The following is a 16,600-nucleotide window of genomic DNA, read 5'->3' as shown; positions in this document are numbered from 1 at the left end:
AACTATTCTTTTAGTCTGGCCAGTCGCCTTTTAATTATTAATTCAAGATGTTTTGTAATTTATCCAGTGTATCCTCAATAATTTAAAAATTTAAAAATGAAGACTTTAATAAACACATTTCTATGACTATATCTTCCATTTTTGATGGTCATCTCAAATAAAAGTAATACATAACAAAAATGGCATTTCAGATTTTTCAAAAGATGCTTGCTCTTTATATGTGCTGATTGAGTGTTCTGAGCATATACCAAATTTGAGGTAAAAACAATCTATCAAAACTAGTAATAAAAATAATTTCCCAGTACTGCTATTACATAAAATCTTAAAGTTAGTTTCTTTAAAATAAGCATTTCAAAAATGAGTCATATTGGAAGCACTTTTTTATATAAATTCGAATACTTTTCACTTTGGTTATGTTGGTCTATCACAATCAGGACGTTCTAGAGGAAAAAAATTGATTTGCATTTTTACATATCCATCCAACAACCATTTGATTTTCAGATCAACCACTAAATCAAGTAATTTTGCATTTGTATTGTTCTTAAATGGAACTATAGCATGAATTTTAATTTTTAAAAAAATTAGCTTACACAGCAAATGCGGAGGTGGGCGGAGGTGTATCTGAACCAATTTTGAAGAACCAAATGATAAGAAATTTCATGTTCAGAAATATAAAGGATAAGAAGTTAAAAACATTAAGACTCTTTAGCAGGAAGAAACTATACAATTATTATTTACTCAAAGGAATGTCAGTTCTTTACAAAATAAATAAAATAAAAAGACCCACTATGGACTTTTAGCTAATTATAGCAAACAACTCATGCAACTATGTAAATTAAAAAAAGAAAGCAATATTGCACTAAAAGGGGAAAACCTTGCAGGACTAATCTATTTCTTTCATTGAGTCAGTGTGACCAGCCATTTTCTGTATGCATTGGCAAACCGGGCCTGCTCCACATTCCGGCATGTAGACAATACTTGATCGATGAACCTGTGTTCCATTTCGAGGCCCAGAGAGTCAGGAGCTGGGGTCCGCTTCAGGCGTTTGGTTTCCTGAGAAAAGCCCTGTTTGCTAGAGTCACTTAGCCCATCTACTTCCATTGCCTGAGAAACATGGGTGCCCCCTGGCACGAGGTGCAAGTCACTTACAGTTCCCCCAGTGCTGTCTGAAGGTGATAACTGGGTCACACTCTGAGGAAACCTACCATTCAAGTGATGCTGAAGGTAGAAAACATGCCGCCTGGGAAAGAAGTGGGAGGATGAGAAGTGAGAAAAAGAAAAACCAAAGTTAAACTTTAGGGAAAAAAAAGGTTAGTAATTTCCAAACATAGCGTTACTTAGTTCATTGCCCCTTGGTAACTCAAAATTGTTAAGGGCAAGAGAGGGAATAGTATGACAAAAGACTGGGCTATTTGGGAAGATCCTAATTTTTACTGGATTAAAAAAAGACCACTAGCTGCTCCCCTCCCCAAGCAAAGTCTATGATTATTATCATAACTATCATAAGAAATAGGTAGGTCTTAATACAATCTCTCCTATAGATGAAAATCCAAAACCAAAGCCAAACCTCACTGGTATCCTAGAACACAAATAATTATGAAATAAGAGGTTCAAGTAGCTCCCTTTAAATAATTAATTAGTGGACACTGTTTGATCATACAGTTGGTCTTATAATTTAGAAAACAATTAAACTTTTTTCTAAATAGGGTCGTTACTGAAGTTTGATTAAACATCCACATGCAGGACTAGAGTGGTGGTGCAAGTTATAAGGCATCTGCTTTGTGCACGCTAGCCTAGGATGATCTCGGTTCAATCCCCCAGTGTCTCACAGTGTCTCATATGATCCCCCAAGCCAGGAGCGATTTCTGAGAACATAGCCAGGAGTAACTCCTGAGCATCACTGATGCACCACCACAACCCCCCCCCCAAAAAAAAACCCTTAAAAACTAAAATAAACACATGCCTTGCATGTGTTTGATCTCCCAAAGCACAAATGGTCCCTTGAGCCCCACTAGGAGTGAACCCTGTACAGAACCAGGAGTAAGTCCTGAGTACCACTAGATGTGACCTAAACCTCTCCCCTCGCTATGTAGGAAAAAAAAATATACAGTTCCTGTTATTCCTCTAAGTAGAATAGTTCTTCCCTTAAAAACATCTAGAATTTTTGGTTAAAAACAAGGAGATGGTACCTAGAATCCACAATTCTTTTGGCTATATGCAATATAGTAAACTACATAGATGTCAATAGCTCACACGAAGTAGCAACTCATAAGTTCTTGAAAGACAAGTTCCCAAACTTACTTGGCCTAACAGAAAAGAGAAACAAACAAACACAGTATCCTGTGAAAATCCACTTTAAGGCAACAAACAGAAAGACCCTCTTAATGCATCAACTCAAAGCTACTACCATCTTCCTTGATGTTTCCACTGCCCCAGCACAGGAGGGCAGTGCCAACCACTTAGAGAAACAATGTCTTAAAAGGTAATTTTTACCCACTTTTCCTGCAGTTGTAGTACAGAGGATGGATGTACTGAACCTATTTTGTAGAAAATAATGCTTTAAAGATAAATAAGCTTCCTAAGAATAATAATTGATAGTGGACTACTGGTCAGAGTAATACAGATGCCATTCCAACTCTCTCCTCTTAGTACCAATTAGTCCTTGTGTGAACAAAGAACACCTCTGTTCCATTAATCCAGAAACTTTGGTATTTTGTTTGGAAGTAACAAACGTTAATATTTCCATGGTGTAGTAAAGGTTAGATATCACTACACTAATATCACAGGGAGAGACCTTCTTTGGTAGCTTCATTCTGTTAGTCACAAGGGGTGTAATGAATAGGGGTAAGCAATAAAACTCCTCAAAACATACTTAAGGTAAAACTCCATGATATGAATATTTACCCTAGCAGGCAAGAATAAAATGCAATCTTATATAGCTTTAATAAGGTCATACAATTTTGTGCAGGACTTGCTCTCTTCTTCTCTTACCTATGACACCAAAGGGTTTCATGTCCTGGGTAGGAATCGATCAGATCAGTGCTGAACTCAACTTCTTCTTCAAGAAGATGAGGGATATTTATCCTTGGTTCTTCTGCTGAAGCTGATGCTTCTTCATCTTTTGGAAGAATTAGGGTTTGCTCACTACTCAAATGATTTTGCTCCAACCCAGAACCAACAATCACAGTTTGGTTCATCAATGATTTTAACAAAAACTGGCGGTAGTGAAATCCACTGTGGTCAGAAACATGCATGGATGCCCAGTGTTTAGTGGAAGATAGTTCATCAAGAAGAATCTGTAGAAAGAAAAAAAAAATGGAAGTTAGATGGCGAACTACCAAAGGTTTCCTTTCTTTTTTAACAGTGCCTTAGATAACTCTTTGATATGTTCCTTGCTATTACTTTTTTTTTTTTTGGCACCACTATTTCTATCAATACATTTCATAAAATGTCTAATACTTAGTGGAAGGTCAGTAAATATTGCTTTCTCCTCTTCCTTAAAAAGCTAAAATAGCGGGGGCCGGGAAGGTGGCGCTAGAGGTAAGGTATCTGCCTTGCAAGCGCTAGCTTAGGACGGACCGCGGTTCGATCCCCGGCGTCCCATATGGTCCCCCCAAGCCAGGAGCGACTTCTGAGCGCATAGCCAGGAGTAACCCCTGAGCATCAAACGGGTGTGGCCCAAAAACCAAAAAAAAAAAAAAAAAAAAAAAAAAAAGCTAAAATAGCGGGGCCGGGCGGTGGCGCTAAAGGTAAGGTGCCTGCCTTGCCTGCGCTAGCCTTGGATGGACCGCGGTTCAATCCCCCAGTTTCCCATATGGTCCCCCAAGCCAGGAGCGACTTCTGAGCGCATAGCCAGGAGTAACCCCTGAGCGTCACCGGGTGTGACCCAAAAAACCAAAAAAAAAAAAAAAAAAAAAAAAAAAGCTAAAATAGCATCTGAACACATGGAATAGGAGAAAAAAAATTCTTGCCCATTGCTATAAGTTGGATGGAACCAAAGAGGGTCACTTCAAGTTGTAGCAAAAATGGCAGATTATCTCTTTCATTAGTGGCATATAAAAAGACAAAGTGGGGAATTAACATAAGTATCCAATAAACATATGCTTTCAGACTTTTACAACAGAACTGAGGCTACCAAATAAGAGCAGGTAGGGAAGAGCAAGGAAGCAGTGGAGAAGAAATGACCTAAGACAGTGATAAAGGGCCATTAGCACTGGTTTTGTTTAGTTTGTTTTATTTTTTGGGTCACACTCGTAATGCTCAGGAGTTAGTCCTGGCTGCCACTACAGAATTTGGGGTTTGGGGGACCATATGGGGTGATGGGGATCGAATCTGAGTCAGTGACATGCAAGGCAAGTGCCCTACCCTGTACTATCATCTATCATGCCAGTACTGAATCACAGGCACGTTGATGGTGGTGGATACAGTTAACTAGCACAACAAAGGCGTTTTAAACATTAACATGGTTGAGACCAAGTTATTTTGACAGAAAAACATTTTTTAACTAAGGGAAAATTTTTGTTTGTTTATTGGGGGAGAACACCCAACAGTCCTTAGGGTTTATTCGTACCTCTGCATTCATGTATCACACCTGGTGGTATTCAGGGATTGAGACTTGAGCCCAGCCCTTCCCACTGTGCTCTCTTCTCCAGTTCCAAATTAAGGATATTTTTTTGAGTATTCTAAGTATGTGTTTATTAAGGTAACATTGATATGTAAATGTCTGAATTTAAAAATTTGAATTAATGTGAGATATAGTTACAAAGCTATTCATGACAGTTTCAGTCATACAATATTCAAGTACCCATCACTTCACCAGTGTACATTTCCTGTTACCAACTGTGTGAATGTTTTTATATCAATGCTATCAAATTATGCTTGACATCAGAGGGTATTTATCTATATGTCACCTATTTATCTCTCTATTGGTAGACATCTACCTATCTACATATAAGGCCTTGTCATTCTTTCCCCAGACTAATCACATTCTGACTGGCACACACAGAAAAGTCAAATTTTATAACAATGATGAGGGTAAGGGTATTCATTTACAAATAATGCTGATGTTCAAAAGAAATTTATAAGCATTGCCAATGTTGAAAAGAAATCAAAGTATAGATTGAGTGTGGTTTTTGTTTTGTTTTGGGGCCAGACCTGGTGATGCTCAGGGGTTACTCTTGGCTCTACACTCAGAAATTGCTCCTGGTGAGGGGAGCCATAGGGGATGCCGGGTATAGAACCCAGGCCCGTCCTGGGTCAGTCGCATGCAAGGCAAACACCCTGCCACTGTGTTATCATTCTGGTCCCAGATTGAGCATATTTTAATGTAAACTTTTACAGTTAATAAATCTATATCAAACAAGCTCATTATTTATTTTGTTCATTATTTATTTTGCACTATAAATTTCATTCCTAATAAAATAAATTTTATTCCTCACCTAAGTCTAAGCAAAGTCTTTTGGTCTACCACCTCCTTTTCAGGAAAGAAAAACAAAACAAACAAACAAAAAAAAAAAAACCAAAACCCTTGCTCTCGCACACCTATGGAACTTTACCCTCTTTAAGAGAACAAGAAAAAGGACCTTCCAGTTGCACCCAATATCACCCACTCTGAGAAACACTGCTATAAAGGCTTAATATAAAAACACATGCAAGAATAAAAGGGTTTTTCAAATGCTCAAAAAAAAGGGGGTGGGGGAGCCGGCATGGTGGCGCTAGAGTTAAGATGTCTGCCTTGCTAGCGCTAGCCTAGGACGGATTGCGGTTCGATCACCTGGCGTCCCATATGGTCCCCCAAGCCAGGAGCGACTTCTTCTGAGCGCATAGCCAGGAGTAACCCCTGAGCGTCACTGGGTGTGGCCCCAAAATAACTTGACATCAATGATACATGACTTTTTAAATTTTCAAGTGCAAGGCAGGAGGAGTGGGGCAGTAGTAGGGCATTTATTTGCCTTGCACACAGCTGACCTAGGACTGACCATGGTTTGATCCCCTGGCTTCCCATATGGTCCCCCAAGCCAGGAGCAATTTCTGAGCACATTGCCTGAGTAACCCCTGAATGTCACCAGGTTTGGCCCAAAAACAAAAAAAATTTTTTTCAACAGTGAATTGCTTAAAGTTTATGGCCACCAATCCTGCAAACTAATTCTTAAATGAAATGATAAAAGGCATCATTTAGGAAAAGCAAAGTACTTGGCAGTGTCTTGGTCAGGAAGCAAACATAGACAAGCTAATAAGGGATATTTTGAGGGTTTGTTAACACATTCTATCTGAAGATTTTCCTACCACATAAGAATTAAAACATAAATCTAAGAGTGAGCACTATATATTATCACACTGCTAAAGGGTCCTCCACTGGCTTTTCAAGGGTCTAGGGCAAAAGCTTTCTTTCTCAAGATGCCCTCTTCATGCACTAAAGTCCTAAAGAATTCTTTCCCTCCTTTCTTCTGAACCTCCATCATTCTGATGTGTTCTGTCTTATCTGTTATGAAATTTTCTCGACGTCTTTCCATATCTACTGAACTTACAAGTTAACATACTTGTTCACAGCTTTTAATTATTGCTTCCAACAACCCTATACACACTGGCATCAGGGTGAACTTACATATTTTTATGAATGAATGAAGTAACTATTTGTAGCTAGGATGGTTAGGTTGTATCAGTGAAAGTTTTAAAGGTCTCCTTATTCAGTCACATATACTAAATGCAGAGGCTTAGAGCTGTTCAGTTTCTGAGAAATAAAAAACAAGATTTTCTGATTTTAAAAATGAGCAAAACGGTGAGATTAAATGTTTATCTGGAAACAGTCTTCACATTGTTATCATACTTGAAGAATTAATCAACACAATTTAGGCTGCATTAGTACAATTTTAAAAATTATGGTATGGTTCCTTAATATGGGTAGAAAGGATATTAAAGTTTCTTTAAAGTAACTGGTATAGGATGAAAATCCTCTTGATTATTTTTCTTTCCTTCTTCCTTTTGTTTTTGTAGTACTAGGGATTGAAATCAGGTCTTAAGATACCCACTTTACTGTTGAGCCATACCCTCTGCTCCTCTAGAAGATTTCTTACTGGATATTTTGACACCTGTAAATTACAATTTATCATAAATTTGAGGCAAAAAAAGACAAGAAGCACATGAAAAGCTTCTAGCAAATCAGTTTAATTCTAAAAAATAACTTGTATCCATCAGAGCCTTTTCATTGTTTAAGGTTAAGAGAGATAAGAAATTTTACCAGAAATATAGGGCATTTTCTTACTAGAATTCTAAAAAGTAGAAAGATACAGGCATTGTTTTCTTGATACAAATGTTCCCTTTTTGTCTGTTTTTTTGATACACCCAGTGGTGTTCAGAGGTCACTCCTGGCTCTACACTACTCAGGAATAACTCTTGGCAGGCTCGCGGGACAATATGGGATGGTGGGGATAGAATTTAGTTTGGCTGTGTGCAAGGCAAGCTCCCTACCTGCTATGCTATCTCTCCAGTCCCTAACACCACTCTTTTTTTGGGGAGTGGTAGGGGGGGTTGGGCCACACCTCCTAGTGTTCAGGGCTTCTTAATCCTCCTGGCTCTGCACCACAGGAATATCACTCCTAGTGGTGCTAAAGGGAACAACCATATGGGGTGCTAAGGACTGAACTCAAGTTGGCTATGTACAAGGCAAACATAATACATTCTGTACTATCATTCCAGCCCCACAGATATTACTTCTAAGTGATTTAAAGATAAATACCCTCCAGGCAGGCTATATAATTTATATTCCTAATGAAATATGTTAATGTATGTTTTCTAATTTTTCATTAATACTTTAATTTTCACTAATGCAATATGAAAATGTTTAATTTTACCAGTAAAGCTATTTTTTCCTATTCATTTAATTTCTTATTTACTTTCTTATGATTTTTATAAATTGCCCGATTTCGTTCTTTTCTTTTTTTTTTTTTTTTTTTTTTTTTTTTGGTTTTTCAGGCCACACTCTGATGCTCAGGGGTTACTCCTGGCTAAGCACTCAGAAGTTCAGAAATTGCCCCTGGCTTGGGGGGACCATATGGGACTGCAGGGGATCGAACTGTGGTTCTTCCTTGGCTAGCACTTGCAAGGCAAACACCTTACCTCTAGCGCCACCTTGCCGGCCCCGCCTGATATCTATTATTTTGTTTTTGTTTTTGTTTTTGTTTTTGGCAGCGCTTAGGAGTTTCTCCTGGCTCTATGCTCAGAAATGGTTTCTGGAAGGCTTGGGGGACCATATGGGATGCCGGGATTTGAATCACCGTCCTTCTGCATGCATGGCAAACGCCATACTTCCATGCTATCTCTCCAGCCCTAATTGCCCAGTTTCATTTGTGATAGCCATTACTTTTTTCAAGGGTTTGTAGAAATCTTTACATTATTTTAATTCTGGTTTTATATTATCTTTCTCAATACAATGCTACCATTAATTTTTAAGGTCCCCCTTTTTAGATAGATTTTTATTTCATTTAGATTTGAGCTTGAAGTTACATTAGTACTTGTTAGCTTCTAAAACATCTAAAACTGAAAAGTTTGTGAAAAGTACCCTTTTCCAACTATGTAAGATACCATATTCACCATCAATGAAACTTGTATACATTATGATTTGTTCTGATCATTTAAATTCTCTGCTGTTGTTGCTTGTTCTTTTTTTTAAACTTTTGGTCATACCAGTTGATGTAAAATGGTATTTCAAACCAATTCTTTTATTCATTTGTTGTTTTTTTTTTTTTTCTGTGTGTGGGGGGCACACCTAGCAGTGCTCAAGGTTTACTCCTGGCTCTATGTTCTAAGTAGCTTATGGTGGTGTGTAGGGAACCATCTGTGGTGCCAGGGATGGAATCAGGGGTCAGTCATCTGCAAGGAGATTGACTAACTTCTATACCATCCTCCTACGCTCATTATGGTGTTTTATTTGCATACACTAATGGCTAATGATTTCAAAGTTATTTTCAGGTCCTTATTTGCCATTTCTATATCCTCTATGAATATGATTGTATTTGCTTACTCAGATAATGTACCTTATCAAGTTCAAAAGGCCACTAAAGTCTTCTCTCTCAAAAATGAGACACTTTAAAAATTTGGGGCCGGGAAGGTGGCGCTAGAGGTAAGCTGTCTGCCTTGCAAGCACTAGCATAGGATGGACAGCGGTCCGATCCCCTGGCGTCCCATATGGTCCCCCCAAGCCAGGGGTGATTTCTGAACGCATAGCTAGGAGTAACCCCTGAGCGTCAAACGGGTGTGGCCCAAAAACCAAAAAAAAAAAATGTTTTTAGTTAAATTTTATGTTCACTTAAATATACAAATACTCCTTAGGGAACAAAAAAAAAAGTAAGTCTATTGTAATTCCACATAAAGCACTGGTATATATTTATTCTCTGCTTTTTTTAATGACTAAAAAGCAAATACATATTAGAGGTAATATAAGGGATTCTATACAATCACTACAAATATATCTACTATCTGGTATGTATTTATAGTATGTCAAACACTGTTTAGAAGACTTAAAATCTCATTCAATACTAATATCTATGTATACTAAGTATATTTGGTCATATTTTACTATCTTTTAGTTATCTTTTACTATCTTTTACTCATCATGAACATTTTACTTCAAAGACATATTTTAGTAGCAATAAAATATTCCAGTTTATTATGAACTTATAGAACACTATTTTACCTATCAACTTGTTAATAACCAGAGGTTTTAACTCCCAAGTAGTGCTCAGAGGTCTGGAGACCCCACTAACAATTTTCAGCCAACTGAACCATGGCTCAATACAAAGGCTAAAGAATGCAGTGCTTCTCAGGCTGTGGCACCAGGGATCCACACAACTCTAGGGGCCCCCAGGGCTGCACTTTATGCTCAGGGGACCATGAGGCTCCAAGAATCAAATCTGGTTATAATATGTTTTGTGACTACTAGGTTATTTCCTGGCACATACCCAGAGTTTACTGGGTGAGTACTTAGAAAAAAGTATGTATGTGATATTTATTTATAGACTTTATTTATGGAACCACCCATCTAACATATATCTTTCCAGCAAGTAAGAATGATCATCCCTCATTTTGTGGAAAACAGAAGGTTGGTAGACAAGATTCAAATTAGACCTCAAAAGCCATGTGGGAAGACCTTAATTACTATACTGCTAATTATGACTCATTAATAATTGTTACATTACCACATTGGATTTCCCATTGTTTCTTCAGGACGAATGCCCCAAAACAGAATTACTAGCTCAAATGGCTAGAGCAAATGCTTTGCAAGTGTGTGCTCTGGTTCACTCCCTGGCCCCTCATGTTCTAAGCACAGTTGGGAGAAAACCCCTAGAAAGAGAATTAGGAATCACCACTGAGCACTGCCAGCTGTGGCCCCAAACCCCCATCTTCCTAAAAACAAAACAAAACAACAACAACAAAAAAAAAAAAAAACAAAAAAAAAAACAAAAAAAAAAAAAACAAAAATGAAATAAGACATGGTTTTCGGTACTGGGTTGATTTTTCTTTTTAATTTTCTCTTTCTTTTGGTTTGTTTTGGTAAAGTATAATAATCTTGCTGCTCTACCACTAAATTTATACCCATTTCTATACTGCTTGTTCCACTTTCATTCCTTTAGCAATGTTGAGTACCAATACTTAACTTTATTTATTCATTTCTCTTTGGAGGGGCCCTAGGGCAATGTTAAGCAGTGCTCAGGAATAACTCTTGACAGGGCTTGATGGACCATATGATGTGACAACTGATCCTGGGTTAGCTATTGCCTGCTATATTACCTCCCAGGCAGTGCTAAGGAATAAACTCTGGGGCTGCTCATATGCAGCATATATATGCTCTGCCTCTAAGCCACACCCCTGGACTGAAGATACCACTTGCACATTTAAAAATAATTTTCAAAGTTAAAAAGAAAGTGGAAAGAGCAAATAAAATGGCAGCTTGTTTAAGATACTGAGCTTATTTAAAATTTTAACTATTCCATTAAATCAGGGGTCCTCAAACTTTTTAAACAGGGGGCCAGTTCACTGTCCCTCAGACTACTGGAGGGTCTGACTATAGTAAAAACAAAACTTATGAACGAATTCTTATGCACACTGCATATATCTTATTTTGCAATGAAGAAACAAAACAGATACAAATACAATATGTGGCCCGTAGGCCATAGTTTGAGGACCTCTGCATTATTGATTGTGATTATTTCCTCCAACAGACATAGGAAATCAGAACAGTAAGAGGGTTTTACAAAGTACTCCTCAAAAGTGAGGAGTGCAAGTGGGTGTCCATGGTGACAGAAGAATCCAATCCCTTCAGAAGGAGTGGAGAAGGCTGATGACACTAAAACCCAGAAGTAGACAAAGGCAGCAAAGCCAACACAACATCAATGGGTGGTGTCATCTTCATTTCATACAATGGTTTCAAGTAACCGATCAAGGATTCTACCTTGTAAGATTCCTTGCTTCTAATTTTATGGGGAAGCCACTTTCAAAAGTATGTATAAAGCAGGAATGTCTCCAAAGGCCTCTAAGTTGACAGCGCTCACCTTGATACTCCCTCCCCACATGCATACTAGCAAGTCTGAGTGAAGGTAAAATGACTGACGTGGGGATGGAAAAAAGCATGGGAGTAGGGCACTTCCCTTGCATGAGGCTGACATAGGTTTGATCCTGAGCTTCCCTGATGGTCCCCTGAGCACTGCCAGGACTAAGTCCTGAGTGCAGAGCTAGGAGTAACCCCTGAGCATTTCAGGTATGGCTCAAAAACAAACCAAAAGGAAAAAAGAAAAAAAAAGAAAGAGGAACAACTGATTCTACAGAACTTCATATGACTCACAGCCCAGACAAATATGTCCCATTCCCAGACTCCTGACAATGTAGCATGATCCTCTCAGCTATTGTTTCCCAAGACTGGATGACAAGTCATTTCTGCATTCACTATTCTCATTTTGTTTCCGTAAGTGCCAGAGTGCTTTATAATGACTGGTCTGTCTCCCCAACTAGACTGTCAATTTGCTAAGAGTGAGTTTGTGTGTGTGAGTCTTCATACCATCTATACCTATTAACTAAAGTAACTTTCACAATAATCCCACCGAGGCAGGCAAAAATTAAAGCTTTACTTACTCCACCTATCAAGCAGGCCATGGTAAATATAAATAGCTGCTTGGAGTTTGAACCCAGGCACTGCATATGACCCTTACCCCACTCCTAGCACTGCCAGGAGTGATTCACTGAGCACAGAGCCAGGAGTAAGCACTGAGCACAATCAGATGTGCTACCCCCAAAAGGATATCCTAAATTCATATGTTACTGTGATACAAAATAAAGAAAATAGAGAAGTTGTAGTATGCAAAAATATTTGGTTCTTACTGATTGATAATAAAGTCACTATCTAGAAACTTCCATTTTCTTTCTAAACTAAAAAGATTAAAGGCCACAGCAACAGTACTATAGGTGAAGCGCTTATCTGAGTGCAAAGCCAGGAGTATTCCCTAAGTAATGCCAGTAATAAATCGAAATATCTCCAAATAAAAAGAAAATATTAATATTGAAATTCTCTCTTGTTTTTTTTTTAGGCTAGCCCTTGAAAGAAAACCATGATAAGGTAGACAACTGATTCAGCTCAAATAATAGGCCACCATGAAAGAATAGTTTCAGTTTTCTAATGCTTACCAATCTTCCTGTTTCAGGAAAAATGATGTGTTCAACACTCTTTACTGTTTAAACCTGAGTTTTCTGTACTAGTAGACTTAAGAATGCCGAAAACAGGCGGGGGGGGGGGGGGGGGAGACAAGCATTTTAAATTACCAGAAGTTATCAATCAGACAGCATGATCCTTTTGTGAATGTTGGTCTACCCTTTATCTTCCTCTACTTGCAGAGGAAAAGCTCTTCTGAAGAGGAACAAACAATGATGAGATTAAAGTGCAGAGAAAGCTGGCCTAGGAAAACAGAAAGAGCCCTACCTTGATGTCTAATTTGGCAAGGTGTTGTAAAACCCAGATGCGGTGGGACCAGGCATTATAATTGCTTGGATATCTTCCTGCTGCTTCACCACAGACCTCCATCTCTTCTTGGATTAGTTGCTGTGTTCTTTCTGCAGGAACTATCCCCATATTTCCTTTGCTCACAAAGGCTGGTGAGGAAGTTTCCTGAATTAGCTGTTGTAGCACCCATCGCCTATTTAGGCAGCATATGGAAAAAGAATGCAGGAAGAACATGAACCAGAAAAGAAAAGAACCAGTTGTCTTTGCTCTGAATGATTTCCATTCACAGACATTGCAATACAAAGCCTGTTAATAAGTCCAGTTTGGGGTGTTTCTCTTCTTTTTTGGGGGGGTGATACTGTTTTTATCGTGCTTTGTTTTGCATGCAGGGATCAAACCCAGAGCTTCACACATGAGACATATGCTTGACTGCTGACCCACATGTCCATTTCTGCTTGTTGAACTGTAATTCTAGGAGCCACCCAGTCTGATGTGCAGGCCTGATAATTTGAAGCCTGGTGCTTGGAAACCAGTAGGTTGCACACCTTGGGATAGGCAGCGCTTAGGATTATCAGATAGTTCCAGGGATCTAACTCATTTCCTCTCAAATAGTAGGTAGATGATCTATCATTGAGCTGTCTCCCAGCTCTGTTGTTTTGTTTTATTTTGAGGTCTTACTCATCAGTAAACGGGGCTTATTCCTGTCTATCTTCAGGGATCTGGTGGGATTAGGGAATATACAAGATATGCCAGGGATCAAATCTTGATGAGTGGTGTATGCAAAGCAAGCACCTTTTCTATTGTATTGTCTCTTGTAGAAATTCAGTTTTGCTTTCTATTTTTATTTAATTTGGGTTTGGGGCCACATTGGCCAATACTCAAGGGTTACTCTTAGCCCTGAACTCAGGAAATTACTCCTGGTGGTGCTTGGGGACCATATCGGCTGCAGAGGAGCTAATTTAGTTTGGCCTGATGTATCACAAGCATCTTATCTGCTATACTGTTTGGACTCTGTTTTGTTGTTTTTAAAGTTAATTCAACTTAGAAATATACTTTACAGGAGAAAAAAATGACACAGAAAAACAAATAAAACTAAACAAAACCTAACCAAAGGAGAAATGCCATCATACCAAAATGAAACATCTAAACTCCATTTTGCAAAATAAATTGTAAAGGCAATTGGCCTGTAAATGTAAAAAGGGCTGGGAGACAGCTCTGTAGCTCAACCCCTCTTGTAAGGCTGCAAGATCAATTCCCAGTTCCGCAGCACACACGAAGGAGAGACCCAGAAAAAGGGATTTCCAGTTGCATCAGTCAGTTGTGTGAGGGCACTGCAAATAAAGGCACAGGTACTGGCGAGCTCAGAAACTAAGGATAGCCAGGCAGCAGTTGAGCATGTGTGTGAACTTTGGTGAACACAAGTGCAATTAAAAGCACATGTTCCCTTGTGAACACATTGGTCCTTGCAAAACCAACAGAGGGCAGGGAAGACAAATGACCTGGTATTTGAGTGGGGTTGCTGAGAAGAATATGAATTAGTGGCTGTGTATACTAAAAGGAGTCACAGTTCACTTCTTTAATATCTGCGTGCCTTAATGCATGTTTGTTCACCAGAAAAAATAACTGCATTGTGACAGCTCTCATTAAGCAAAATTTCAATATTATAGCAAGAGAAAATAGAAACAAGCTGTTTAATCAGATAACCCGTCAAAGAGACTTTACACAGTCTTTATCTGAAAATTTGTCCCTGGTCTATTTAAAATGTTCATTAGCATTTATGTAAATAAAATGTAAAAAAAATCTCTAACACTGTCTTTAGTTCTTACAAATTATTTTTCATATTAAGCATCCTTTGAGTCTTAAATTTCGAAGCATATGGGTCGAAGTAATAGCAGAGCAGATAGGAATTTGCCTTGTATGCAGGGGATCAAATTTGGTCAGCAATTATTCCTGTCAGGAATAATTTCTGAGCACAGAGCCAGGAGTAACACCTGAGTTCTATTGGGTGTGGCCCCAAAAACAAAACAAAACAAATAATAATTTGAAACCCAAAGGTACAAGAAGTTAAAAATATCATTTTAATATTTTCAACTAAGTATTTTTACTTAACAGAATCTTGCTTTATTAAATATTAGACGAGGCAATAAATTACTGAAAGCATACTTAACAGTTTCATTCCCCTGCCACCACAAGGTCTTTGAAGTCTGTCATTCCATAGGAAGGAAATATAACTATGTGGTTTGAAAGTAACTGATGTGCAATAGGATCAAAGGCAAACTTCCAGCTAAGAACTAACTTTAAGATCCTAAAATAAGTTATAAGTATATAAACCTTGAGCAGACTTCCTCAGAAAATGCCCTCACTGATCAACGAGTAAGCACATATCACCTCAATTTAGTCAAAACAAAGTAGTTACACTGAGACCAAAAGTAGGAAGATTTCAGATAGTTGAGGTTTTAAAATATAATTTATTTTTGACCATCTGCCTCAGGCCTCTAGTCTAAAAATATCCTGTGCATTTTTGGTTTTCACCCAACCTACATATCATTCACCTTAGCAGCCTTTATTTTAATTTGATTCATTATAATAACCACCATTATTAGTACCTGCCACCTTTATAAAGCCAAGAACATACCAAAATGATTTATAAAATTTGAATTGTTATATCTAAATTTCTAATATAATCTACAGAAATGTTTCAAATAGTTAATAACTAATAGTTAATGAGTATTTACTATGTGCCAGTTGCTACTCTAGTAGCATTATTTTATGTAAATTCAAGCTTTTACTTTGAAATAAATGGAATTATTCATCTCCTTTTATAAATGAAAAAACAAAGGATTTAAGTAATCAAATAATTTTTGAAGCTCACGTACGTTAAAAGTAGATAAACTAATTTACACTCTGACCCAAATTTCACCACTGTACATTCATTATTTGGCCCCAGACATTCAGAATCCTAAGAAGCCGATGGCTGAATGAACCATACCTGTGAATCCAAGTTTCTGGACTCTTTGGAAACTTAGTTAAGGCCAATTTCCCCAGATGTAGGTCCTTAATTGGATTTAAAGTGCCAGAGAGAATAAGTTCTTTCCTGGAAATAAAAGATAAAAAATCATTCTCCCCACATGTTTATTAAAATAACCTCATTATGAATTACACTTTTCAAAATAATTGTTTTATAAAGTACTCATATATAGCAATCAAGAATGTATTCTCCTAATACTAAGATAATAATAATCAGAAACAGCAGCTCTTAACCAACAATGGAATACTCGTTACCCATTCAGAGGAGGGCAAAAGGGTTTCTACATTTTGTCTGATTTCCAAAACATACATTGGGCAGATTCTCCAATATTAGACAAGCTCTAGATTTCTAAAGAGGACTTGAAATGGTCTATTGCAGTACCAAAATACATATATAACTTAAATGAAATTATTAAAAAAAAAAGGAGAAAAGTTATTCACTTAATCACTACTCTAAACAAATTATTTTTCTTTTGAAATTTCTCCTATCTTTCTACATATGCAAATATATATTTTAAACTATTTTAAAAAACATTTACTTTTGATTTTATTTTTAGAATTTTTGGTTTGGGGGCCATACCTGGCAGT

The 16,600-nt window shown here is 37.7% G+C and overlaps 1 protein-coding gene across 1 annotated transcript in view; it reads right to left on the bottom strand.

Moving 5' to 3' along the window:
• Window positions 1-367: 367 nt before the first annotated feature.
• PTAR1 (protein prenyltransferase alpha subunit repeat containing 1) overlaps window positions 368-16,600 on the bottom strand; it is a 40,161-nt gene continuing 23,928 nt past the window's right edge. Inside the window, exons 4-7 of the mRNA XM_049770968.1 lie at window positions 15,975-16,079; window positions 12,965-13,178; window positions 2,992-3,296; window positions 368-1,240 (exon numbers count right to left, since the gene is read on the bottom strand). Of these exons, the coding sequence (XP_049626925.1) occupies window positions 898-1,240; window positions 2,992-3,296; window positions 12,965-13,178; window positions 15,975-16,079 (967 nt within the window). The 3' untranslated portion in view covers window positions 368-897. The remainder of the gene's footprint in view (window positions 1,241-2,991; window positions 3,297-12,964; window positions 13,179-15,974; window positions 16,080-16,600) is intronic.

This window comes from Suncus etruscus, chromosome 3, assembly GCF_024139225.1.
Source record: "Suncus etruscus isolate mSunEtr1 chromosome 3, mSunEtr1.pri.cur, whole genome shotgun sequence".
Lineage (NCBI taxonomy): Eukaryota > Metazoa > Chordata > Mammalia > Eulipotyphla > Soricidae > Suncus > Suncus etruscus.
Note: the sequence above shows the minus strand (reverse complement) of the source record. Positions and strands in the feature narration are given on the sequence as shown.